At 46.5% G+C, this 25,848-nt stretch overlaps 1 protein-coding gene across 1 annotated transcript in view; it reads left to right on the forward strand.

Annotated features, from left to right (window-relative positions):
• Positions 1 to 360: 360 nt before the first annotated feature.
• Positions 361 to 25,848, forward strand: part of PAH (phenylalanine hydroxylase) — a 71,318-nt gene continuing 45,830 nt past the window's right edge. The window contains exons 1-2 of the mRNA XM_060245602.1: positions 361 to 553; positions 4,992 to 5,099. Of these exons, the coding sequence (XP_060101585.1) occupies positions 491 to 553; positions 4,992 to 5,099 (171 nt within the window). The 5' untranslated portion in view covers positions 361 to 490. The remainder of the gene's footprint in view (positions 554 to 4,991; positions 5,100 to 25,848) is intronic.

Below are 25,848 nucleotides of genomic sequence, written 5' to 3' on the forward strand. Positions count from 1 at the left end.
AACTTTGTTTTCAGGACTCATGTGTTCATATCCTTCCACATGCAGGCAAGTAAACTGAATGCAGATGGAAACTGCACCAAAATGTAAGGATGGATATAATTAATGTTTGCTTATGTGGGTGGGAAAAGACCAGAGTCATCAAAGAGTTGCCATTATAATATTGCACAAAACAAACCACAAAGTCTAAAGCCATAACATCCGTCCCAACAGAATCCACATGTTTGAAGTGAAAGGATGCTCCAGTTCTGTGTCTCCCTTTAAACATGGTTTAAAGATTTCTGCCATTCGAGCCAGAAGGGGTGGTGCAGGGGTGTGTGTAAGGAAAACGCCCCCTGCGTCCAAACTCTGCACAGACTGGCAGGGATCAAAGGAGGGGACTGACCAGTCAGTTATAAACTAAACTTGAAATATATGCGTACATTGTACAAGCAACAGCCTGCAAACACACTAAGGTTATCAGGCTTTCATTCCTGGAAGAAAAATCCTGATCATGAGCGGCTTTGGGGGAAAACTGGATACAGAACTCAGCAACATGAATGGAGATGTGTTTCAAGTAAGTTGCCACCTCCAGCATTTTATTGTGGGGAGGGCAGAGTATAAATGTTTGCAATGAATAAATATGTTTATCATAGCAAACAGCTTCCTGAATGTGCCCTGTTTGTCACTGATCCATATGCTTTTACATTTGAACAAGTTCATTGTGGTTGCTTCTCCCCCCACCCCCTCAAATATAGGATGCAGTGAAACAATTGGTACACCGTAATCAGTAACAGCCAACTTTTCAGCTTTGCTTAGTCAATTACAGGGGAGGAGCGGAATAGATTCAGGTGGGTAACCATGTTGGTCTGAGGCAGCAGAACACAGTGAGTCCAGTGGCACCTTTAAGACCAACAAAGTTTTATTCTGGCTATAAGCTTTAGTGTGCATGTGCACTTCTTCAGATACCCCTCACCATTTCGGGGGTGGGGGTGGGGAGAAGCAGCTGGCAATGTTTTTTTGCCTCTTTGCCCTGTTTATAATACTTCTGAGGTATCTGGAGCTGGAAGAAATGGAGTGCTGGATTTGGGGGGTTATTGGGCTCCAATATTCCAAAAATATCTGCCAAGGAATGCCATAATACAAATCAAAGCCTTTCTTTTCCTTTCTCATCTACATGCTCTCCTGACATGCTCAGTTCTTGCAAACCAAGGGCCACAACTTGCTTTATAGAGTAAATCCATTTCATGTTAGGACTTCCTCTTTTCCTACTATCTTCAACTTTTCCTAGCATGGTTGTCTTTTTCAGTGACTCTTGTCTTCTTGTAATGTGATCAAAGTATAATAGCTTCACTTCAGTGATTGTTTAGGTTCAGTTTGGTCTAAAACTCACTTATTTGTCTTTCTGGCAGTCAGTAACTGTAAAAATCTACTCCAACAGCACATTTCAAATTAATCAACTTACTTTGTTCTACTGCTTCAGACCAACACAGCTATGCACCTGGATCAATTTCCTTCCTGTAAGCTTTCTTCATTATTTGGCTTTCACACCCATACATAGAGAATACCATGGCATGAATTAATTTGATTTTGGTCACCAGTAACATATCCCCACTTAAGAATATTTCCCAGCTTCTTCATGGCTGTCCTTCCCAGTCTCAGTCTCCCTCTGATATCTTGATTGCAGTGTTCCTCTTGGTTGATGATGGAGCCAAGGAATAGAAAATATTGAACAATTTCAATTTCTTCATTGCCAGCCTATAAGTTAGAAGCAGCTTGATAGCACATAACACACACACACACTCACTTTCAACCTCTCCAAACAATGAGAAGTTCCAGGGACAGCACTTCATCTAGATTGATTTCGTTTGATGATAAAGGGAGAGATGATAGAGAGAGTACTGAAGACTTATGGCATTTTTGTAAAATTTCCATTATTTGCAAATATAAATGTTAAGTAAAGTAAGTGCAGGTAAAGGTCAAGAGACACTTCACTTGTTCATCTTTTTAAACCACCACCAGACTCCTGTTTTGTTCTGCTGCTAAAGACTAATCCATCTGGAACAAGTTCTCTTGCTTCAGCCAGTTCAGAGCTTCTGTTTCTGAAGATTTCCAAACTCAGACCTGTTGTTTCTTTCCTCAAACAGACTTTCTCCCTCACTTAGCTGGGAGGCATGACTTTTTCCAAGTTCTGATTTTACTTTAACCACAGCCACTGGAAAACCATCTCCTAACAATTGTCTTCCACTGAGGAATGTTAACATGAATGGGCACATGGACTTCAGAGATGGCCTTTATCTTAAGGCGCATCTTTGTGTGTGTGTGTGTTTGTGTGTTTGTTTGTGTGTGTGTGTACCAAAATCATGTGTTGAATTACAGGACTATAACCACACTGGCATCTGTGTAAAGGACATCTGTCTTTTCTGGGATCAAAATGAACTGGTGTAGGAAACAGCAAAGTCACATGGTACTCTAAAAAAGTTATATTGTTGATTAATTCAAGGTTGTCCTGGTAAAATTGTGCAACCTCCAACTGTCTTTTGATGTCATGGATGTTTCTTCATTAGCAAGGTAATTTTCAGTGAATGGCTTTCATTAAGCTTGTTGCTCCTCACCACACAAGAACCATTGACTACAGCCTAGATTTAACAAGAATGCAGAGTTTGTGAAATAAATATTCCTGGGGGATATTTTCTCTTCTGGAGAGTCGACATCACATGCCACATGGTTGACGCATGATTAACAGAAGTCTTGATGAAATTAAGATTTCAGATTTGCATAGCATGGGGAAAGGTTCTAGTTATTGCTGCAAAAAAGAAAAAAGTGATATATAGTCATATTTAAAATGAGTTAGATGAAAGAGAGTCCACCTATGGCTTTATGGCTTCCTTTCCACCTGTCCTCAAACTCCATGCAATGTAAATACTATTGAGCTTGTTTCAGAGGAGGCAAAATCTTGTAAAGAGATTTGAGTTCTGGGGCTTTTTTTGTACCAGGAACTCCTTTGCTTATTAGGCTACACACCCCTCATTTAGCCAATCCTCCAAGAGCTTACAGGGTTCTTATTACAGGGCCTTCTGTAAGCTCCAGGAGGATTGGCTACATCAGGGGTGTGTGGCCTAATATGCAAAGGAGTTCCTGCTGCAAAAAACAGTCATACTTGAGTTCTGCAATATAGATTTACTATATGCAACTTGTGCTAGTGCAGTATAATTCACTGCAATATATTTTATGGCTCTAGAAAACTTAATGTTTCCAAAATACTTCTTACCTGAGAAAACACTGACAACAGCCTTGTTTAGAAAATTTCCATGGAAAAAAATAACCATTTGATAGAAAATTGAGACAAACTGCCCTCTCCAAGCCAAATTTGGAGGAAATATATCAGAATCCAAAAGAAATAGGATTTAATTTAGTGCTGCTATGGATGGTGCTTACTGGAATTACTGTTACCTGGATTTCAGGGTAGAAGATGGAGTTGCAAGAAACACATGAATTCTGCAAGCATTGTAAGGGCTTGGAAGCCTGGTTTACTGAATCAGTTTTTAAAGGCTGCCATGCTTATAACATGGTAATGATTCACAACACGCAAATCTCATCGGATGTTGTTCTTAGTCTCTTCAAGGTTGCAGTGTCCCAGAGCAATCCCTCTAGTATTGCAACTGTGTAATGATAGATTATTACACTGGCAGGCCTCTCCACCAAGAAGCATTCCTTGCACCAGGTAAAATAGAAATGACTCTCCTAATACTAATATTATTATACTAAATAATTTACCTTTGACAGAGGTGGTTTGTCCTGATTCTTTCCTGCAGCCAGTTTTCCAGGGGTTTGATGATGGAACCAAGGTATAGAAAGTCTTGAACAATTTCAAATTCTTCATTGTCAGGCTGCAAGTTAGAAGCAGCTTGGTAGCATTTAACACACACACACACACATTGTTATCCATTTCCAACCTCTCCAGACAATGAGAATTTCCAGGGACAGCACTTCATCTAGGTGATTTTGTTTGATGATAAGGGTTTGAGCTTGAGGGCTTACCTCAGACCCAACTGGTGGTTATTACGTCTGATCTGAGACATAATAGTGAACAGAAACCATTCAGGTTGCCCAGTTTTGTCTAATGGTTAAGGGCACAGCTCCTACTCTTGGAGAACCGGGTTTGATTCCCCACTCCTCCACATGCACCTGCTGATTTGACCTTGAGTCAGTTCTCACAGAGCTATTCCTCTCAAGAGCAGTTTCTGTTAGAGCTCTCTCAGCTCCATCAATCTCACAGGGTGTCTGTTATAGGGAGGGGAAGGGAAAGGAGATTGTTAGCCACTCTGAGACTCCGAGTGAAGGGTAGGGTATAAATCCAATCTCTTCTTCTCTCATGCTGATACCATCCATGATCATGTGAAGCTCCAGAAGTGCTTAGGCAGGAAACTGGCCCTGTGAGCAACATGAAAAATGAATGATTGCTACTTACAAGAAAATCCTGTTCCTTTCCTCCCAGAAAAAGGAATCCAGTGCTAGATCTAATCCTGTGTTGAGATTTGGAGCTAATGTGTAGACTGATAAGACTAAGAAAATGTCATTGGAGTATTAGAACAAGTCTGTCAAGACCCAATTGTCTTGTAAGGTATAGACCAGGGGTGGCCAAACTGCAGCTCGGGAGCCACATGTGGCTTTTTCATACATATTGTGTGGCTCTCAAAGCCCCCACAACAGCCCCATTGGCCAGCTTGGAGAAGGCATTTGTCTCTCTAAATCTTTCCTTCCTTCCTGTTTTGCAGCTCTCAAACATCTGACATTTATTCTATGTGGCTCTTGCATTAAGCAAATTTGGCCACCCTCGGTATAGACTATATTGTTAATTTCCAGGTGTGGAAGACACAGCTAACTCCAATTAATTAATTTAGGGGGAGATATTTGTGAGTTTTCTGCATTGTGCAGGGGGTCAGACTAGATGATCCTGGAGATCCCTTCCAACACTATGGTTCTATGATTCTAATGCATATTTCATTTTGAAGGAATCTAGGTACATTGAAGAAAACACTTTGAAGAAGAGTGCAATCTCCTTGATCTTCTCTCTCAAGGAAGAAGTTGGAGCTTTGGCTAAAGTTTTGCGCATATTTGAGGTATGTGTTTTACTAGAACTACAGGGAGAGAGAATTCAGACTCCAGTTCTCAAAAAATGCAATTCTGATGCATTATATTTTGCTGTCAATTGATATCTGAATTATACCAGAGCAGTGAAAAACAGATATGTCAAATGTGTATGAAGAATATAACAATACATACATATTAAGCATAAATTCATTGATGCATGCAAGTTCACTATAGTATATCAAGTGAGTGACTAGAATGTCTGAATTAGTCAACACAGATCAGACACTGGTGATCATTTAATGCTGAGTGCTACTAACAATGGCTGATGACACCACATCATTCATATTCAAATGTGTAATGTCATCATAACATGGAATATTCTATTAGATGTGGACGTAAGAACTAGACCTGCCACTGCTGCTTTCAGCGGTAGGTGTGACTTCACCACCATGTCTTCTTTGACTGACAGTTTCATCCACAGCCAATAGCTTTGGAAGCATGCAGCTGTTTCAGTGTGACACATGTTTCTGAAGTTCAATAGGCCACAGTCAAACTTTCCTAAAATATCATTGTTGTCTTCTTTAAGAATTAGGAAGGCAACAACAGAGTTTGCAATGGCCCTGCCCATCTCACTGCAGACACCAATCTCATTCTGGAAACCCAGACTCTAGTGTGTATAATTGTTTGTTCCCATTTAAGAGTGCTGTCTGTTCTCAAAAGTATCTCTTTTGGCAAGAAAAACATCATAAACAAAAAATTGCACAATAAACCATGAGCACGGTTTTACAGCTGGAAAGAAATCAGCTAGCAAATGAAATGGAAATGGGAGAGGAATTCTTCTAGAAAACCAGTTACTGGACATCTTTAGCTGTTTACCCATGCAAATATTAACATATAGAAAAGTGTGAACTGCACACTCTCTTTTCTTTGGGAAAAGAGGCAAGGGAGAGTGACAATCCACCCCCTCCAATCAACTTCAGTTCATGCATTTGAATCAAAACTTATCATTAACGTAACAATGATGAGAGGAAATGTCCTTTTGTCTCAAAGTTGCAAAATATTATTTTTTGTATTAAAATATTGATATCTAGCTTTCATAATAAAGTGAAGGAGCTTTCCAGTATTTTTGATATGGTCAATCTTGGCATCCACTTCTGTTTTGCCTTCCAGCTCTGTAGCTTTGCCTGCCTGTCAGCTAGATCAAGCAATGTGTTTCTTTCTGGTCCTGCTGTACAGCATATGGACTGACTGGCATTACATTCCTATGTGTTCAGGGGAGAAGCAAGCTGTAGCTTCAGCTATCTTTCTGCTTGTCTGGCTTCCAGTGGGTAAAAACAAGAATCTGTAGTGGCCATCATCACATCCTCTGGCAGCACATGCTACATTTTAAATAATCACTCATTGAGAAAAGTATCTTCTTTTGTCTGTCCTTGAAAGTTCTTGGTTTTTCTGATTCAGGAATGTAAATCAAATCCTTTAGATCGTTACCCAGGAAAGATAATGGGCCCCACTGCATCAGGACTCTCAACAGAGAGCACTCCACCAGTTCCAATTTAACATTTTCTATTCAGTTCCAATCAGAAACAATTGTAAGCTTGCCATTTTTATAGGAACATGAGTTATTTTGCCATTTATTAAAGAACAAAGTTGGCCTACCTGTGTGATACCTCTCCTCCACTCACACAGAGTGCCTACCACCCACCTCTATCTCAGATTCAGGGTACACGGAGGTCAGGCACCACATGTTGCTATCCTTCTAATCTCTTTTAGAATCTCCAGAGAGCCATTACCATTTCACCTCAGAGGTCCTCTGCCTCACTCACAGAGACATCAACAGACAGCCCTCTGTTTAATAACAGACCCTTAGAGAGTTCACAAAATTATTGAGGTTAGAGACTTATAGATTGTTCCATTCACATGCTGCCACCATTTATTCATATCCTATCATATGGTGGTGGAAAATGCTGTCAAGTTGCAGCCAACTTCTGGTGAACCTGTAGGGTTTTCAAGACAAGAGACATTCAGAGGCATTTTGCCATTTTCTGCCTCTGCAGATCCTGCTATTCCTTGATGGCATCCCATCCAAATACTAATTAGGGTTGACCCTGCAAAGCTTCTGAGATTTGATGAGTTCAGGCTAGCCTGGGTGATCCAGGTCAGGGCTTCTAATATATGTACAGAACAAGATACTAATCTGTGTGTGTTTCTTTCCCCGAGACAAAAAACCCCCAGAGTTAAACAAGGAGTTACTGTATTTTTCGGACGATTAGATGCACCGGACCATAAGACGCACCTTCGTCTATGTGCGCAAATGGCCATCTTCAGTGATGCGGGCGCCATTGCAGCCTTCGGGCCCCCTCAGCCGGGGGCCGCACGCAGGCGCGGGAGAAGCATGCCAGCGTCTGCGAAGTGCAGGATATGCGGTGAGGGCGATCTCACCGCTTGTCTCCCAGCCAGGCACACAAGCGCGGGGCAAGCACGCCTGGCTGGGAGACAAGCGGCCAGATCGCTCCCTGCAAAGTGCTGGGTTGGCGATGGGGGCGGAGGGAGCGATCTCGCCGCTTGTCTTCCAGCCAGGCGTGCTTGCCCCACGCTTGCGTGCCTGGCTGGAAGACAAGCGGCGAGATCGCTCCCTCTGCCCCCATCGCCAACCCAGCACTTTGCAGGGAGCGATCTCGCCGCTTGTCTCCCAGCCAGGCGTGCAAGCGCGGGGCAAGCACGCCTGGCTGGGAGACAAGCGGCGAGATCGCTCCCTGCAAAGTGCTGGGTTGGCGATGGGGGCGGAGGGAGCGATCTCGCCACTTGTCTCCCGGGGGCTGCAGGCCCCCCCCCATCTTTTAGTATTCGGACCATAAGACGCACACACTTTCCCCCCCCACTTTTTTTGGGGGGGAAGTGCGTCTTATGGTCCGAAAAATACGGTAATTTCAGATTTTATTTATGGTTTGAGCATAGCACTGAAGAAAGAAAAGTAGGAGTAACAATATTTCTTTTCCTTTGAACTCTGAACTCCCTCTATTCCAGTATCTTGGTTCTTTTGTGACAAACTGACTTTTGTTTAGTTAGCTAACTTTAAGTTGATCTTCACCTCAGCTACCCTCAATCAGACATCTTTTTCCTCTCAACCCTCTAGCTGCAAACTCCCAACTGCTCTCTAACTGCCAGGACCATCCCTAGGGTGCATGGTGCCTAGGCAGACTCATGGCCCGTCCGCCCCCTCCACAATGCCCCTCCACCCTCCTCTGCCGTGCCTCCTTGTCCCTGCCTTCCTGTGGGCCTGCAAAGGTATTTGAATGCCTTCTATGACTACTGTAATTGTACTTCATTCTCTATCAATTATGCCAAATCTAAAGTAGTTGTCTTTGCAAATTGCTGGCGCCCACAGAGATGGTTGATTGGCAACTGAACAACTGAGCAAACAATTTTTTTTAAATACTTGGGGATCACTTTTAATCACAAGTTAAACTGGGTTCACATTGTAACAACACCGTCAACTTGGCTAAATATTTGGTTGCTCAAATTAAAGTTTTTCTTTGCAAGGGGCAATCAATTAGTTCCGGCAGCAATTAAGGTGTTCAAAGCTAAAACGCTAGCCCAAATTCTCTATGGTATCCCTATATGGATCTCAGCATTTACCAGGAAAGTGGAGGGCATTCAAGCCTCATTCTTTAGACAAATTCTTGGTATGCCAAAATGTGTGTCCTCTCTGCTCTGAAGTGGGTCAGTCTTTGGTGGAGACAAAAGCCTGGATTGCAGTGTTTAAATTCTGGCTCAAAATTCACTTTAGAACAGATCCTAACAGCCTTCTTGATTGTATGAAAAGAGACCCATATATTTCATCCTAGTCAGCAGTTCTTATGTCCAAACTTAACCAGTTGGGGTTAGAGGTTGATGATTTTTTTTACTTCTGATGAGTCATATATCTTCAGATGTATTAAACTGAGACTCTTGGAGTTGGAGGAAATGAAACTACATCCAACAGACCCTTATATTTGCTCCCCAGCTTCCTTAGGTCTTTATTCTTTCTGTGGCAAAATGCCGCATTATCTATCAGACTTAACCATTTATCTATCAGACTTAAGCATTTATGTTTCCCTCCAAAGTTTTACAAGGGAGATATTGAGTCCCTTTAGGCGACACTCTGTTCCTGTGGAGCGAATATTTCCAACTCAATTCAGCATATATTGATTGTTCCTTTTATCATAATCTCCATAAAGATTTATTTTGCAAGCTTTCTTTCTCCCCAGATTTGTCTATTCTGCCACCCTGTTATTATTTATTGAATGATACTGAGGGGGAGGTTAGTGAGGCTATGGCAAAATTTTTGACTGACATTCTTAAATTTAAATCTGGCCGTGTATGAATACATCTGTAAGCTCGGTTTCATTTTGATTTTATCTTCAATGTTTAATTTTTTATATTCTGTGTATTTTTATTTGAAACTGTTATGCCCTTAAAGGTTTGGTATGGTATGGTCCCTGCCTCCCCTTCCAGGTCTATTTCAATGCCCAGAAATGGGCGGTTGAGCGCCACACTCGCGGGCTATCTAAAGGCACCCCTGCCAATCAGCTGATCAGTGGGCAAAACTGCTCTGGAGGCTCCTGGCTCCTATGCTGGCCCTCCCATGTGCTCACTGTCAGTGCCAGGTTGAGGGGGCAGGCCAGCAGCAGCAGGAAGGACCAGCGAGCGGCTGAAAAGCAGCTGCCGCCGCTACCTCCTCCCCACTTCCTTTCCAATCCAGGAAGGAAATGAGGAGGAGGCAGTGGTAGCCGCCGCTTTTTCAGCGGCTCGCTGGTCTTTCCTCCTGCTGTTGACCTGCCCTCTCAACCTAGCACTGACATTGAGCATGCAGGAGGGCCGGCATAGGAGCCAGGAGCCTCTAGCATGGTTTTATCTGCTGATCAGCTGATCGATGAGGGGGGCACCTTTAGATAGCCCAGGAATGTGGTGCTTGATTGCCCATTCCCAGGCATTGAAATAGACCTGGTGGGGAAGGGAGGGAGGAGGAGGCTAGGGAACAGGCAAACTAGGCATTTGTCTAGGGGGGAGACCGAATTCAGCGACCCCTCCCTGCTGGTGCCCTAGGCAACCACCTAGTTTGCCTAGTGGGTGAGCTGGCCCTTTTAACTGTTCTTTTCCAACTGTCTCTTACAACATTCTGTCAGCTCTCTTTGGTCACTCTTAGGGAGACGTGGAGCCTAAACTTTCTGTCAAAATCTGTAATTATAATATAGTGGGTTCAATGCAATGAAGAGGCAAGGTGGTAGTGATCATAGTTCTTTATTAGGTACAGCATAGTATATGGCTGCACTATAAGACTGGAGAACTGGGCCAACTGGGCCAATTATATACATCTCAGGGTTCATAAGAACATAAGAGAAGCCATGTTGGATCAGGCCAATGGCCCATCCAGTCCAACACTCTGTGTCACACTGTGGCCAAAAAAAAAAAACCTCCAAGTGCCATAAGGAGGTTCACAAGTGGGTCCATAAGTTCTTGTATTGTGAGAAAGGGAGAAAAGTACTTCTTTCTCTACTTTCTCCATCCCATGCATAATCTTGTAAACCTCTATCATGTCACCCCGCAGTCGACATTTCTCCAAGCTAAAGAGCCCCAAGCATTTTAACCTCTCTTCATAGGGAAAGTGTTCCAAACCTTTAATCATTCTAGTTGCTCTTTTTCCAATGCTATAATTGGAAATGAGTTTACGTGTTTTTATGTATTTTATATGTATTTTATGTATTTTACTGTATAATTGTAATTATTAATGTATTATTAATGTATTTTAAATTGATTTTGTTAGCTTTTTGTGTTGTGAGCCGCCCTGAGCCCACCTCGGTGGGGTAGGGCGGGATATAAATCGAATAAAATAAATAAATAAATAAATATAATATCCTTTTTGAGGTGCGGTGACCAGAATTGTACACAGTATTCCAAATGAGACTGCACCATCGATTTATACAGGGGCATTATGATACTGGCTGATTTGTTTTCAATTCCCTTCCTAACATCCTCGTAGCCAGGATTTAAAGAATTGGGGGGGGGGCTGATTTTTTTCAGGGGGCACATAGTGGCCCCAACCTCCATGGCCTTCTCTCTTACCACCACTGAGGAGGAAAGCTGCCAGCTCGTTGCCATACAGCCTCCCCACTCCCCACAGCTGCCCCAAGGTGATCCCTTTCCACCCCTCTTCCAGCAGCTCTGGTGGGGAGCCACTCAGAGGTTTAGATATGTGCTGCACAGTCTCCTGCCCTTACCTGTAGCATGATCCAGCTAGGCAAGCCCAGCGGGACAAGGGGGGTGGTGGAAGGCACCACCAAGTCACAACTGACTTCTGGGGCTACAAGACCTCCAATTTGGATTTCTTCCTGTCAGAGGGCGAGCCAAGGCTGCCCAAGCGCAGCTCCCACCCTTGCTCGGGTGGCCAGCGAGACCAGGCCAGAAAACCCCTGCAGTCAAACATCACCTCTCCACTGATCCCCAGCCCCGGACTGCTGCCGGGACCTCCACTTGTGTGCGCCAGTCTACCCTACCCTGCCTGGTCTGCAATGGAACCATCCACCCCCTACCCCCGCCGCCCCACTTGACCAGAACGGCCTCTTCTTGCAGGCGCCCTCTAGCCCAACGTCAGCCCAATGTGGAGCTTAACTTTCAGTCCTGGGTGCTGAAAGTGCCCCATTGTTTCTGCTTGCTGAGGGGTCAGAGATTTCTTCCAGTCCCTAAGCAAGCAGAAGCAACACGGAGCTTAACTTTCAGTCCTGGGTGCTGAAAGTGCTCCATTGTTTCTGCTTGCTGAGGGGTCAGAGATTTCTTCCAGCCCCTAAGCAAGCAGAAGCAACAGGGAGCTTAACTTTCAGTCCTGGGCTCCGAAAGTGCCCTGTTGTTTCTGCTTGCTGAGGGGACAGAGATTTCTTCCAGCCCCTAAGCAAGCAGAAGCAACATGGAGGTTAACTTTCAGTCCTGGGCACTGAAAGTGCCCCCTTGTTTCTGCTTTCCGAGGGGTCAGAGATTCCTTCCAGCCCCTAAGCAAACAGAAGAAACACAGTCCTGGGGGCTGAAAGTGCCCCATTGTTTCTGCTTGCTGAGGGGTCAGAGATTTCTTCCAGCCCCTAAGCAAGCAGAAGCGACACGAAGCTTAACTTTCAGTCCTGGGGGCTGAAGTGCCCTGTTGTGTCTGCTTGCTGAGGGGTCAGAGATTTCTGCCAGCCCCTAAGCAAGCAGAAGCAAGGTGGAGTTTAACTTTCAGTCCTGGGCTTCGAAAGTGCCCTGTTGTTTCTGCTTGCTGAAGGGTCAGAGAATTCTTCCAGCCCCTAAGCAAGCAGAAACAAGGTGGAGCTTAACTTTCAGTCCTGGGCTCCAAAAGTGCCCTGTTGTTTCTGCTTGCTGAGGGGTGACAGAATCCTTCCGACCCCTAAGCAAGCAGAAGCAACTGTGTATGATCATGTCCCCTAAGTAAGCAGAAGCAACAGTGTATGATGATGGCAGAATGGAGAAGGATGCAGCCTAGGCACTGGAGGCTGGTTAGGGGCCCCAAATCAGGGGGCCCTGCCTAGCAGTCAGGGGGCTGTGCCCCCACAGGCCCCCTCGTAGCTATGGCCTGCTTCCTAATAATTCCCAGCATGGCGTTTGCCTTTTTTACTGCAATCGCACACTGTCTTGACATTTTCAGTGAGTTCCTGCACAAGCACGTTATTGGATCATTCAAACAGGCCAAGGGTTTGTGATTGGATCAGGGCAACAGGTATTTGTATCCTGCTGTCCATTATTTCTGAGTCCCTAAGCTCCATCCTTATGGCTCCAATGAGCCCGGCAGGAACACACACACAAGATTCAAGCAACAGCTGGACCATCTGACAAAGGGTGTATGATGAAGGCAGCTCTGACACTCAGAAGCTTATGCCCCTCAAATCTTGTTGGTCTCTAAAGTGCTACTGGAGTCAAATCTAGATTTACTAGAGTAATATGGTCCCTCCTGAAACAACCTGTGATAATGTGGTTCATAGCTTTCTTTTATTCATGGTAATGTGTTCCTGAGGAAGTTAAAACTGCTTAGTGTGGATCAAAAGAGGGATGAACATAACACAGTTCCAGAAACAGTGTCAGTGTTCTGACACAGGTTGGGCCTCACATTCTGCTTCCAAAGTGGGCCTCATGTCCAATGGAAAGTGGAAGATTTGTGTCCACTTCAGAAATGTTTCTGTCCCAGTTGGAACCAGGGTTCCAGCCCAGATTTTTTGTTGGGTGGAATTCAGCTTCTTTGTTAATAAACATGGTTAGTGTGACGTGGTGTCGCTCTAAAGCACATCATACAAGTATGCATGACTTTCTGAATCCACAAAGATGATACAGTTTCTCCCCACCCTTTTTGTTAAGCAAACAAAACTTCAGAACAATTGTTATCTCTTTCAGTATTTGGGATACGCTTGGCCTGACCTATGTTTGCTTTAGTCCATGCCACCATTCCAGCTATCTTGAAAGACTCACATTTGCGAAGTAGTTTGGCAGCAGAAAAGTTAACATCATTCCCAGAGGGGAGTGATGTTGGTATATTGATGCAACTGGCATAGTCATTTGCTGTAGGACATCTATTTCTGAAGAGACTAGCTTAAAAATTAACTGGTTTCTTTTAAATGGAAAATGCCCAGAGGTGTAAAGTTCCATCAGACAAAAAGAAGATATGACATTTGGATCAAAAGAATGTTGCTGAGAATTCAGTTGCCTTATGGTTTAGATAGTCCCAATTTGACAATCCTTCTTTATACTGAAAATATTTATGTAGTATACTTTTATCCTGCCCTTTTTCAAACGAGCTCAGGGTGTTGTGCATCATTCTTCCCTCCTGATTTTTATTGTCACAACAACCCTACAAGGTAGATCAATCTGAAAGAGAGTGACTGGTCCAAGGTCACCCAGAAGTCAGAAAGGGTAGTTCTATTTGGGTCTCATGGATCCTAGCCTGACACCCTAACCATTACTCCATGCTGCCTCTTCATGAAAATTCAACATGAAGTAGTATCTCTGCATCATTCTCCCAGGGCAAAGCTTCTGAATATGTGTCAACACAGTGACATTTATTTTCTTCATTTTCTTCTCAAAGTGGCTTACATAATTCTTCTCTCTTATCCTCACAACAATCATGTGAGGTAGGTTAGGCTGAGAGTGTGTGTCTGGCTCAAGGTCACCCAACATGCCTTCATGGCAGAATGGGGACTCAAACCTGGGTCTCCTAGATCCTAGTCCAACATTCTATCCACTACATTCTGCTGGCTCATTTATTGTGAAATTATCCAGATTAAACTCCTGAACATTTTTGGCTCAGAACTTGGTAGTGTGTCAGTCTGATTTTGCAATAGGGTGACACAGAAAGTTACCTTGGTGTGATGGCAGGGGAGGTGGTGCAGAATGCAGAAAAATCTGTTTGAAAAGCATTAAAAACTCTTATCTGCACAAAGACCAATTTAAAAATTGTTGCACAATATGGTGCCAGATCAGACTTTGGGACAACTAAACAGCTATATCACATGGTCTCTTGTCTACAGCTTAAAGACAGTCATGAAGGGATGATCTTCATTGTGACATTTAGGCATTGCCCTCTGGTGATCCCTGTGCCAATTAATCAGTTGCATATGTTTGCTTGAAATATTTCAGAAGATGCAGATTTAATTTTTGCTGGTTGGCTAGCTGGGAGATCAAAATAGTTAAATACCAAGCTACTTTAAAACTGAGTAGGCAGCAAATCTCGCAACGACAATGAAGGAGCAAGAGGGATTCTGCTCAGTTTTTACAGGGAAAACACTGACTGTGAATTGAAGACATGCTTTAGGGGGCATTTAAGAGTAGCATCTAATTTCCTGGGGAAGGATTTAAGATACCCCACCAATGATTCTGAATCTTTCAATTTCTGCCAAACAAACAAGGCTTCCAAGCTGGGATAATCAAAGTCTAAAGGCAAGTTGAATGCGTATATATTAAATCAGTTGCACTTCTATAACTAGACACCAGGGGGAGAACTAGTACTGAAAAGTAATTATGATTTGAAAAGTGCTGCAAATATTTTTGATTAAAATCTTTCATAATAATAATGGAGAAGACACTTGGACATATTCTCATTATGCAACAGTCTGTGGAAATAAATGTATGTGATTAAACTTCTTCCTAGAACAGGAAGGGAGAGCCCCAAAACTCCTTTTAATCTTTGATAGCAGCAAAGATAAAAACAAATTGAAGCCATACAGCAATTTAGTTGAAATTGTTTTGCAGGGAGAGAGTTTAGTCATGGCTAAAGGACTGCACAAACAGTCAAAAGCGCATGCAGTAGATATGCATAGTAGTGAAGCTCTCACTGCTTTTATCACTTGATGTCTGTGGACTGAGTCTGAATGGTTGCAAAGAGCCCTGCATGTGTCTGAGCGTTCACATGTAGACTTTCTCACGTGACTGAGAAGACAGCAAAAATCAGGGTCCTGATACCACATACAGAGCCTTATATACATAGACTCATACAAGCACAAGGGTCTCTGGATTCTGGAGCTGTGGTTTGACCCTGCTTTCCTCTACACAGTAGTTGTCCTTTTGAATGTTTCTTATCTTTAGACCAGAAATCCCCAATCTTGTTGAGCCTGTGGGCACCACTGGAATTCTAACACAGGATGGTGGGTGCAAGTCAGTCTGACTTCAATACTGGGAAAGTTGATAGAAACCTTTATTAAAGAGATAATTAGTAAGCACACTGATGAACAAAAATTATTGAGGAAGACTCAGCATGGGTTCTATAAGGGAAGATCTTATCTCACTAATCTGTTAGAGTTCTTTGAGAGAGTGAACAAACATGGACAAAGTGACCCAATAAATGTTGTTCACCTTGACTTCTAGAAAGCTTTTGATAACATTCATAATCAAAGCTCCTAAGTAAGCTCAAGAGTCATGGGGTAAAAGGACTAGTCCTCTTGTGGATCAAAAATTGGCTATTAATAAGAAACAGAGAGTGAGTATAAATGAACAATTTTCACAGTGGAGGGTGGTAAGCAGGGCTCAGTACTGGATCTGATGCTTTTTGACTTGTTCATTAATGATTTGGAGTTAGGAGTAAGGAGTGAAGTGGCTAAGTTAGCGGGTGACACTTAATTGTTCAGGGTGGTGAGAACCAGAGAGGATTGTGAGGAACTCCAAAGGGATGTGTCGAGGCTGGGTGAGTGGGCGTCAATGTGGCAGATGAGGTTCAATGTGGCCAAGTACAAAGTAATGCACATTGGGGCCAAAAACCCTAACTATAAATACAAGTTAATGATGTACAAACTGGTGGAGACTGACCAAGAGAGAGATCTTGGGGTTGTGTTGAATAACTCACTAAAAATGTCAAGACAGTGTGCGACTGTAATAAAAAAGGCCAATGCTATGCTGGGAATTATTAGGAAGGGAATGGAAAACAAATCAGCCAGTATCATAATGCCTCTGTATAAATTGATGGTGCGGCCTCACTTGGAGCACTGTGTACCATTCTGGTCTCCATACCTCAAAAAAGATATTATAGCATTAGAAAAAGTGCAGAAAAGGTCAACTAGAATGATTAAAGGATTGGAACACTATGAAGAAAGGTTAAAACGCTTGGGGCTCTTGGAGAAACATTGACTGAAGGGTGACATGATAGAGGTTTACAAGATTATTCATGGGATAGAGAAGGTAGAGAAAGAAGTACTTTTCTCCCTTTCTCACAGTACAAGAATTCATGGGCGCTCCATGAAATTGCTGAGCAGTCAGGTTAGAATAGATAAAAGGAAATACTTCACACAAATTCACTGCTACAGGAGGTAGTAACTACTACAAGCATAGACAGCTTCAAGAGAGGATTGGATAAACATATGGAGCTCCAAAAAAAGCCCTGATGACAACCCAATTAAATATTGACAGTGTGGATTGATATTGTGTTTCAGTTTCAGTTTCATCTTCAGCTACGTCCTTTATGTGTAACTCTTGTTATTTTACTAGCAATTGCTTTACATTTAATGTTTTAGCTGATTTAACCCATTAATTGCTGGAGTGAGTGGTTTTATCTGCTTACTGGACATGTCGGCCATGTATATGATCTCTCAGTATCATGGCTACTAAATACAATAGCCAGTGTGAAGTGAGCGAGAAGCACTGAGGTATAGTAGACAGTATGAAGGAGTTAGGGTGAAGGCTTCCATGTGAGAAAATCCCAGGATGGTCTGCTGGGCTGGTTAAAGTTCAGCTGGATAATAATAGTAGCACATACCTAACAGATGGCTTGAAAATTAATCCTAGGGCTTCAGCTGAAAGGTGGTCGGGAGAGGATTGTAAGACTCATCTTTGTTGTTTTTGAAGTTATGATCCAGTCTAACTCTGTTACTGTCAAAACCCAAGGGACATATTGGTTTTTCTGTAGTAGACTCACTCTCCTTTCTCTTCAGAAGAAAGTTTTGCTGCAGTTTAAACACGCAGCTTTATTGTGGTGTGAGCAAATTGTTTTGGATCCATTGACTTCATCAGCTTTGTGGAATTTCAGTATGTTTCCCCAAATCTGTAATAATGGGTTGAGGACTCTCCATTTTTCTTCTTGTACATTTTCATTTCAGGTGGAGCTTTATAATAAATGATTTGTTCAATTCTCCTGTGACGTATTGGAAGGGTTAATAGAAAAGCTAAGGACTCAGGGAGTCTGAGTCATGTGATCTGAGGGTGGGGGCCGGAGTGCTCAGAACTCTCAGGATGAGTGAGTGACAGATAACAGCTGGAGAGTCAACTGTCAGGGGGAGACAGATGAAGTGGGCAGTATATGGTCTGCAGGAGAGCTGAAGAGAGAGCGGATACAGAGAGCTGTGAAGAGACTTTTGGTGAAGTGAAGCTCGCTGTTAGCTCTGTGGAGACAGCCAGGTGGCTGAGAGTGACAATCGAGTGTCACAGTGAAAGACCTGAGTGGTCACAGAAATATTTACACTACTATTAGGAACTAACAAGGTTGCTGAGGGAGAGATGTGGGTCTGAGGGAGTCAGGAGGGCTGGGAGCAGACACACCAGTCGACTCAAGAGACCAGACACATAAAGCCCAAGAGGCCAACCCAATTAGAGGTTGGAGAGTGAAGAATATAAGAACTGTGGACCCTGAGATACCTCAGTGAACCTCTGTATTGTAAAGCCTGAACTGTTTAGCAACTGTTATTCATCCAAGATACAAAATAGCCTATGTAAATACATCCCTTCCCCCCAGCTGAAGACTGTGTGTAAATAAAAATCTGTGGTTAACTGTTAAGTTCTCTGGTGCCTGAGTATTTGGAATCAGCAGCAAATCAGCAGTGGTCCCCTACATACATAGTTATCCGTCTATCTGAAAATAAAAGAGAACCCCAAAGAGACTAGAAATCCTTATTATACCCACCCACTTTACTCAGTAGTCGTGAGGTAAAACCTGTCACGGCTGGGGCCGGGTCAGGCAAAGTCCAGAGGCAGTCCGAGGTCTGTAGCCAGTAAGCAGGAGGGTCCGAGGCGCCAAATCCGAATCACTGTAGAAGTATCGCAGGTCTGAGGTCCAGAAGCCGAGGTCAGGGAGTCCAGAAGTCCAAAGCCAAAGTCAGGGAGTCAGGAACCAAAGTCAAGCCGGAGTGGATGCTAGAATGTCAGGGAGATGACTAGTTGCTTCCACAAAGCTTCCTCCCAAAGCCCACAGCTATATAGCCCTCTGCTGGCTGTTGCCCGTTTGGGCTAATTGCTGGCTCAGGGAGGCAGCCAGGATCCTGTTACCACTCAAGCATCCTTGCTCTTAGAAGGGCCAGAATCCTCTCAGAACTCAGGGCTCAGGGAGCGTCTTGCTTGTGAGCGTGCCGCCCTCCTCCGATCCCTGAGGTCCTGCCGGAGGCGGTCACGCACACGAGCCACCCGAGAGGGCGAGGCAGGGGGGCTGGGATCTTCTCCAGCAGGAGGCAGGGGCACTGGTGCAGGTGGCAGGGGCACAGTTTCCTCATCAGACTCAACTTCCTCTGAAGGGTCCCCAGCACCCATGACACTATCCCCCCCCCAGGGCCCCCCTCCGTCGAGGGACCTGGAAGGTCGGGGTGGTCGTTGTGGAACTGGTGCACCAAGTCCGGGGCATGAAGATTGTCCTCGGGCTCCCAAGACCGGTCTTCTGGGCCGTATCCCTCCCAGTCCACCAGGTACTGGAGGCCTCCACGATGGTACCGGGAGTCCAGGATCTGGCGCACCTCATATTCTTCCTCGTCATCCACCAACACTGGTGGTGGCGGCGGTGGGGAAGGAGTCCGAGCTGGGTCAGGGGGTGCAGCCGGAACAAGGAGGGAGCGATGAAACACGGGGTGAATGCGGAGGTGGGGTGGCAACTGGAGCCTGAAGGCGACGGGGTTTATTTGTTCAACGACGGGGTAGGGTCCAATGAACCGTGCATCCAGCTTGTGAGACCGACCAGGCCGGCGCAGGTAGCGAGTTGAGAGCCACACCTGATCCCCCGGCTGCACTGGAGGGCCTTCTTGCCTCTTTCGGTCCGCAGCCCGTTTATATGCCTCCTTGGCTTGCTGTAGCTGCTCTCGGAGCAAGTCTTGGCTGGCACGGAGTTCTTGCAGGTAGGCATCGACGGCGGGGACATTCGTGGGTGGTAGGATCGCTGGGAAGAACCGAGGGTGGTACCCGTAGGTTGCAGCAAACGGGGTCATTTGGGTGGATGAATGGACCGCGTTGTTGTATGCAAACTCCGCTAGGGGCAATAGAGTGGTCCAGTCATCCTGCTGGTAACAGGTGTAACAGCGGAGATATTGCTCTAGCGTGGCATTGGTGCGCTCTGTCTGGCCATCTGTCTGTGGGTGGTAGGCCGAGGACAGGTGCACTCGAGTACCCAGGCTGGAATGGAGGGCTTGCCAGAACCGAGAGGAGAACTGAGGGCCCCGATCAGAGATCAGATGGGCTGGGAGTCCATGCAGACGAAAGATGTGTTGCAGGTAAAGCTGGGCCGTCTCCTGAGCTGTGGGGAGTTTCGGGCACGGAACAAAGTGGGCCATCTTGGTAAATAGGTCGACGACCACCCAGATACAAGTCTGACCCTTGGAGCGTGGAAGTTCCGTGATGAAGTCCATCGAGATGGTATCCCAGGGTCCTGAAGATGTGGGCAAGGGCTGCAGCAACCCTGAGGGTTTGGCTGGGATGTCTTTGGCCCGTCGGCAGACGTCACAGGAGCTGACATAGCGGGCAACATCAGCGCGAACTCGTGGCCACCAGAATTCCCTTGTCAGCAAGTGGGTGGTCTTATGCTGTCCAAAGTGCCCGGCGGGTAACGAGTCGTGGGTCAGGCGTAGCACTTCTGCCCGCAAGGGCCCGGGCGGCACATAGAGGCGTTCGCGGTGTAGCAAGAGGCCGCCTCGAGTCGTGAACTCCCCTGTTGGGTCATCTTGGAGAGCCTGGAGGTGTTGCTGGACCCAGGGATCATTGGCCTGGCTAGCCCGAATGTCCTCCACGAGTGCTGGTGAAGTGGAGGTGGCTGCAAATACTGAGGGCGGCAGGATTGGAGCAGCGGGCGCGGTCTCAGTTGAGGCAGGGGCGTATTCCGGTTTCCGGGAGAGCGCGTCTGCTTTCCGGTTCTGGGTATGGGGGATGTAGGAGATCCGGAAGTCGAAGCGAGAGAAGAATAGGGACCACCGGATCTGGCGCTGGTTGAGACGGCGGGTGGTCTGGAGGTGTTCCAAGTTCCGGTGATCGGTGAGCACTTGAACAGGGTGGCGAGCCCCTTCGAGGTAATGTCGCCAAACCTCAAACGCCGCCTTGATCGCGAGCAACTCCCTCTCCCAGATGGTATAGTTCCTCTCTGCAGCAGTGAGCTGCCGCGAGTAATAGGCGCAGGGCTGTAGTGGCTGGGACGGCTCCTCGCGCTGGGACAGCACTGCTCCCAGGGCCACGTTGGAGGCATCAGCTTCCACCGTAAAGGGAAGCTGGGGGTCGGGGTATCTCAGGAGTGGCCCGGTGGCAAAGCGAGTCTTCAGGGTGGAGAAGGCGTTATCGGCCTCTGGGGACCAGTGGAAGGGTTCTTTGGGGCGGAGTAGTTGAGTCAGGGGTGTGGTCAGGGATGCGTAGGCCGGGATGAATTGCCGATAGTAGTTGGCAAAACCGAGGAACCTCTGCAGGTCTTTGCGATTCTGAGGAGCCTGCCAGGTCAGGACCGCTTCTACTTTTTTCGGGTCCATGAGGATCCCCTGCGGTGACACGATGTGCCCAAGGAACTCGACGGAGCGCAGGTCGAAGTCGCACTTCTCCAGCTTGGCGTAGAGACCATGGGCTCGTAGGCGCTGCAGGACCTGGCGGACGTGCTCGGCGTGTTGGGCAGGATTGCGGGAGTAAATTAGAATGTCATCCAGGTATATGATCGCGAAGCGGTCGAGCAGGTCCCGGAATATGTCATTCATGAACCTCTGGAAGACAGCGGGGGCATTGGTCAGTCCGAAGGGCATTACCAGGTGCTCGTACTGCCCGTATCGGGTCCCAAACGCGGTCTTCCATTCGTCTCCGGGCCGTATGCGCACCAAATTGTACGCTCCACGGAGGTCCAGCTTGGTGTAGATTTGGGCCCCCTTTAGGCGATCCAAGAGTTCAGGGATCAGTGGTAGAGGGTACCGGTCGCGGATGGTGATCTTGTTCAGGGCCCGGTAGTCATTGCACAGCCGGAGCTCCCCACTTTTCTTCTTCACGAAGAGCACTGGAGCAGATAGGGGAGAGGTTGAGGGTCGGATGAATCCGCGTTTCAGGTTCTTGTCCAGGAAGTCTCGCAGAGCTGCCAACTCCGGCTCCGACATTGGGTACAGACGCCCCACCGGGAGTGGTGCCCCAGGTACCAAATCAATGGCACAGTCGTAGGGCCGGTGAGGGGGAAGCTGATCAGCTCCTGTCTCTTCGAAGACATCAGCAAAGTCCACATACTTCTGAGGGAGCTGAGGACCACCACTCGGGATGCCAGCTGCTAGAGTGGTGGGAGGAGTCAGATGGGGGCATGGGTCTCGGAAGCGTAGTTCCTGCTGGGCCCAGTCCACGATGGGGTTGTGCAGCTTCAGCCAGGAAAGGCCTAGAATCAGCGGGAAGCGAGGCATGCGGGCGACATCAAACCGCAGCTGTTCTTGGTGCTGCTGGACGTGGAAGGTGATGGGACAGGTCTCCTGGGTGACGGGGCCAGAACGGAGGAGGCGCCCGTCAATAGCCTCCACCAGCGACGGAATCCCTTTTGTCTGCACAGGGATCTGGTGCTGCTTCACAAAGGCGGCATCTATAAAACAGTGGGCCGCTCCCGAGTCCAGCATGGCATACACGAACAGCCAGCGTTTGTCAGGCAGACGGAGTTTGACTGGTAGCAGGAATGGCCCTGGGGTATCAGCCCGCTGTTCGGAGGACCCAGCTAGTCGCCCCAGGCTGGGGGGTCCACTTACGCCTGGGGCTGCCCTTTTGGCGGCGGTGGCAGCGAAGGTCCAGGTATCCGATGCTTAGCAGGGCAGCCAGAGGCATAGTGGCCTGCCGTGCCGCAGTAGAGGCACAGATTCTGCGTGCGGCGTCTGGTCTTTTCCTCTGGGGTCAGGCGGGGTCGAGCAGCTCCAAGCTGCATAGGCTCATCCTTGGTGCTGGTACTAGCTGGGGACGGGCGAGGAGCCAGGTAGCACGGCGCAGGGAGCTGGCGCCCTCTGGTCTTGGCTTGGCGGCGACTTTCCAGGCGGCCATCGATGCGGAGGCAGAGGGTGATAAGTTCTTGGAGCGTGGGTGGCTGCTCCACCCTGGCCAGTTCATCCAGGACCTCCTCTGCCAACCCCTCAGTAAACTGGTCCATCTGGGCAGCCTCATTCCACGCCAAGTCCTGGGTCAGGAGCTTGAATTCAGTGGCATATTGAGCCACCGAGGAGTTGCCTTGTTTCAGTGCCCTGATCTTCCGGTTGGCTGTGGCTGCTTGGACTGGGTTTGAGAAAGCAGCAGACAGGTGGGCCTCAAACCCCTGGTAATCAGTCAGTAGGGGAGAGGACGCGACCAGTAAGGGTGTGGCCCATTTGGCCGCCTGCCCCTTTAACAGACTGATGACGAAACACACCTTGGTTTTGTCATTGAGGAAGTCCCGTGCTCTCAGTTCAAAGTACAGCCGACACTGTGCTAGGAAGGCAGGAAATTCTTCCACAGCACCCCCAAATCTGTCAGGTGGGGGAACTGGGCACTTGGCTGGAGCACTGGCCGCAGGTTGTTGCTGCAAGTGCACTACTGCCTGTGTTAGCTGCTGTACCTGGGCTTGGAGCGCAGCCAGTAGTTCTGTGGTTTCACTTGCTTCAGCATCCATCCTGTGGAGTGGGTGTTTGTCGGTGGAAGCAATCTGTCACGGCTGGGGCCGGGTCAGGCAAAGTCCAGAGGCAGTCCGAGGTCTGTAGCCAGTAAGCAGGAGGGTCCGAGGCGCCAAATCCGAATCACTGTAGAAGTATCGCAGGTCTGAGGTCCAGAAGCCGAGGTCAGGGAGTCCAGAAGTCCAAAGCCAAAGTCAGGGAGTCAGGAACCAAAGTCAAGCCGGAGTGGATGCTAGAATGTCAGGGAGATGACTAGTTGCTTCCACAAAGCTTCCTCCCAAAGCCCACAGCTATATAGCCCTCTGCTGGCTGTTGCCCGTTTGGGCTAATTGCTGGCTCAGGGAGGCAGCCAGGATCCTGTTACCACTCAAGCATCCTTGCTCTTAGAAGGGCCAGAATCCTCTCAGAACTCAGGGCTCAGGGAGCGTCTTGCTTGTGAGCGTGCCGCCCTCCTCCGATCCCTGAGGTCCTGCCGGAGGCGGTCACGCACACGAGCCACCCGAGAGGGCGAGGCAGGGGGGCTGGGATCTTCTCCAGCAGGAGGCAGGGGCACTGGTGCAGGTGGCAGGGGCACAGTTTCCTCATCAGACTCAACTTCCTCTGAAGGGTCCCCAGCACCCATGACAAAACCAGTAGGAAGAAATAAAGTTGGCAGGAGGGGCTGGCATCGCCATAAGTCGCCTTAAGTGATGCAGGGCGGTCATATCTCCCACAAGACCTTCACCTCACAACTTGCTGCATCTGGGCTAGTCTAGTAGGTACACAGCCCCACTTAATTGTTGGGCACAGAATGTACAAACCTTCATGTGAATAACATATGTATGAAGCATCAGTTACCACTACCACCATCTATCTTGAATGCAATGGCAAGAAAGACAGCATATAAGTGAATCAAAAGGGCTATTTGAAATTCTCAGTTTATGATGCATGAAGGGCTTTTCGCAGATTAACACTCAGCTTCACAATACCCTTGTGAGGTAAGCCACTAGTGTGGAAAGTCACACATTGGGCCAGTTTTTATGTAACTTTAATGGTGTGGTGCTGTCTTCTTTCCGGATGCTTCCCACTGTTCTCTGGCAACATGAAAGGGGGTGTGAAGACTAAATGGGATGGAAAAATGATGTGTTATTGAAGGGTAGGGCAGAAGCACATAATGGATGATCCATCTGCACTTCAATTCTGTGAGATGAGTGTGATATAGAACCACAGGGATTATGGCAATCATTTTGTTCCTGTAGTATATCACTTACTACATTTCTTCCCTCATAGAATCGATGTAGTAAGTCTTTCTGATTTGTCTACACATATAGGCCTGCTTTCCTGCCCTCTTTTACCCTATGGGTTATTGAACAATAGTAGATACTCCTTTCAGGTCTCAATTTCCTCAGCTGTATTGGCCATCTGTTCTCTTGTGGGGTCCCCTAATCACTCATGCCTCTGGAATGAGCCTATGAGTTCTTCCACAAAGAGGTCACTTGGGGTCTCACCTTCTTCTCACCCTGCCATTATTCAGTGAGGTTGCCATAGCTTTACACTGGCCCAGAGATCTCTGAAAATTAATCCTAGGGCTTTAGCTGAAAGGCGGTCAGAAGAGAATTGTAAGACTCATTGTTGTTGTTTTTGAAGGTATGATCCAGCCTACTTCTATTACTGATGTGAAAAATCAGGGGAATGCTTGCTGGCCCTTGGAAGTCCATCTCCTTGACCCAGTCAGCCATATAAATCTGAAGCCTTAATTCCAGTGATGAGAATGATAGAGCCTCACGTAAAGCAGACTGTGACTTGCCATGTCTGGTTTCCATCATTATCAATCTTGCTTGGAGTAATTTTAACTTTCCCTAATGCTGGGTCCTCTCATGATTTGTGAGCACCTAATTAAATAGCAAACACAAAGCGCTGTCTGTGCATATGATGCAGACCTTTAGGAGACTAAAACAACTTGACCTCAGGGCTCAGTGAGTGAATTGTGTTCCTGGCATGGTGGCAAAGACATTGAGGAGGACCATCTTTCCTAAACTATAGGATTTGAATGAGCTTCTGACCTTTTCAACTTATTGGGTTGGTATCTGGCCAAACAATTTAAGTTCATCTGTAGTGCCCATGGTTTAAGAATGTAGGAAAGTGAACATTCAGCAGTGCTTATTTTCTCTTTCTGACAAGACAGGCATTTCAGATTTCTCTCGCTTTTTCTCTCTGTGTGAGAGGGAGATTGCTAGCAGTGTTTAAAGGTCTGCTTTTGACTTTGTTAAAGATTAACAGTATATTTTAATAGCATTTACTGTGTTGTGGTCTCCACATTATGTAACCATCTTTACATGCTGAGAGGATGTTTACAGCTCTTTTACTTAACTACTGCCTATAATTGTTATCAGCACAATTGTATTTATACAGTTATTCCCTTTTTGTCAGTAGGCTAAGGGATTTGTGGTTTGGGGTGCATTTATACAAACCTAAACTTGGCTTC

This window comes from Heteronotia binoei, chromosome 8 (assembly GCF_032191835.1).
Source record: "Heteronotia binoei isolate CCM8104 ecotype False Entrance Well chromosome 8, APGP_CSIRO_Hbin_v1, whole genome shotgun sequence".
In the NCBI taxonomy this organism is placed as follows: Eukaryota; Metazoa; Chordata; class Lepidosauria; order Squamata; family Gekkonidae; genus Heteronotia; species Heteronotia binoei.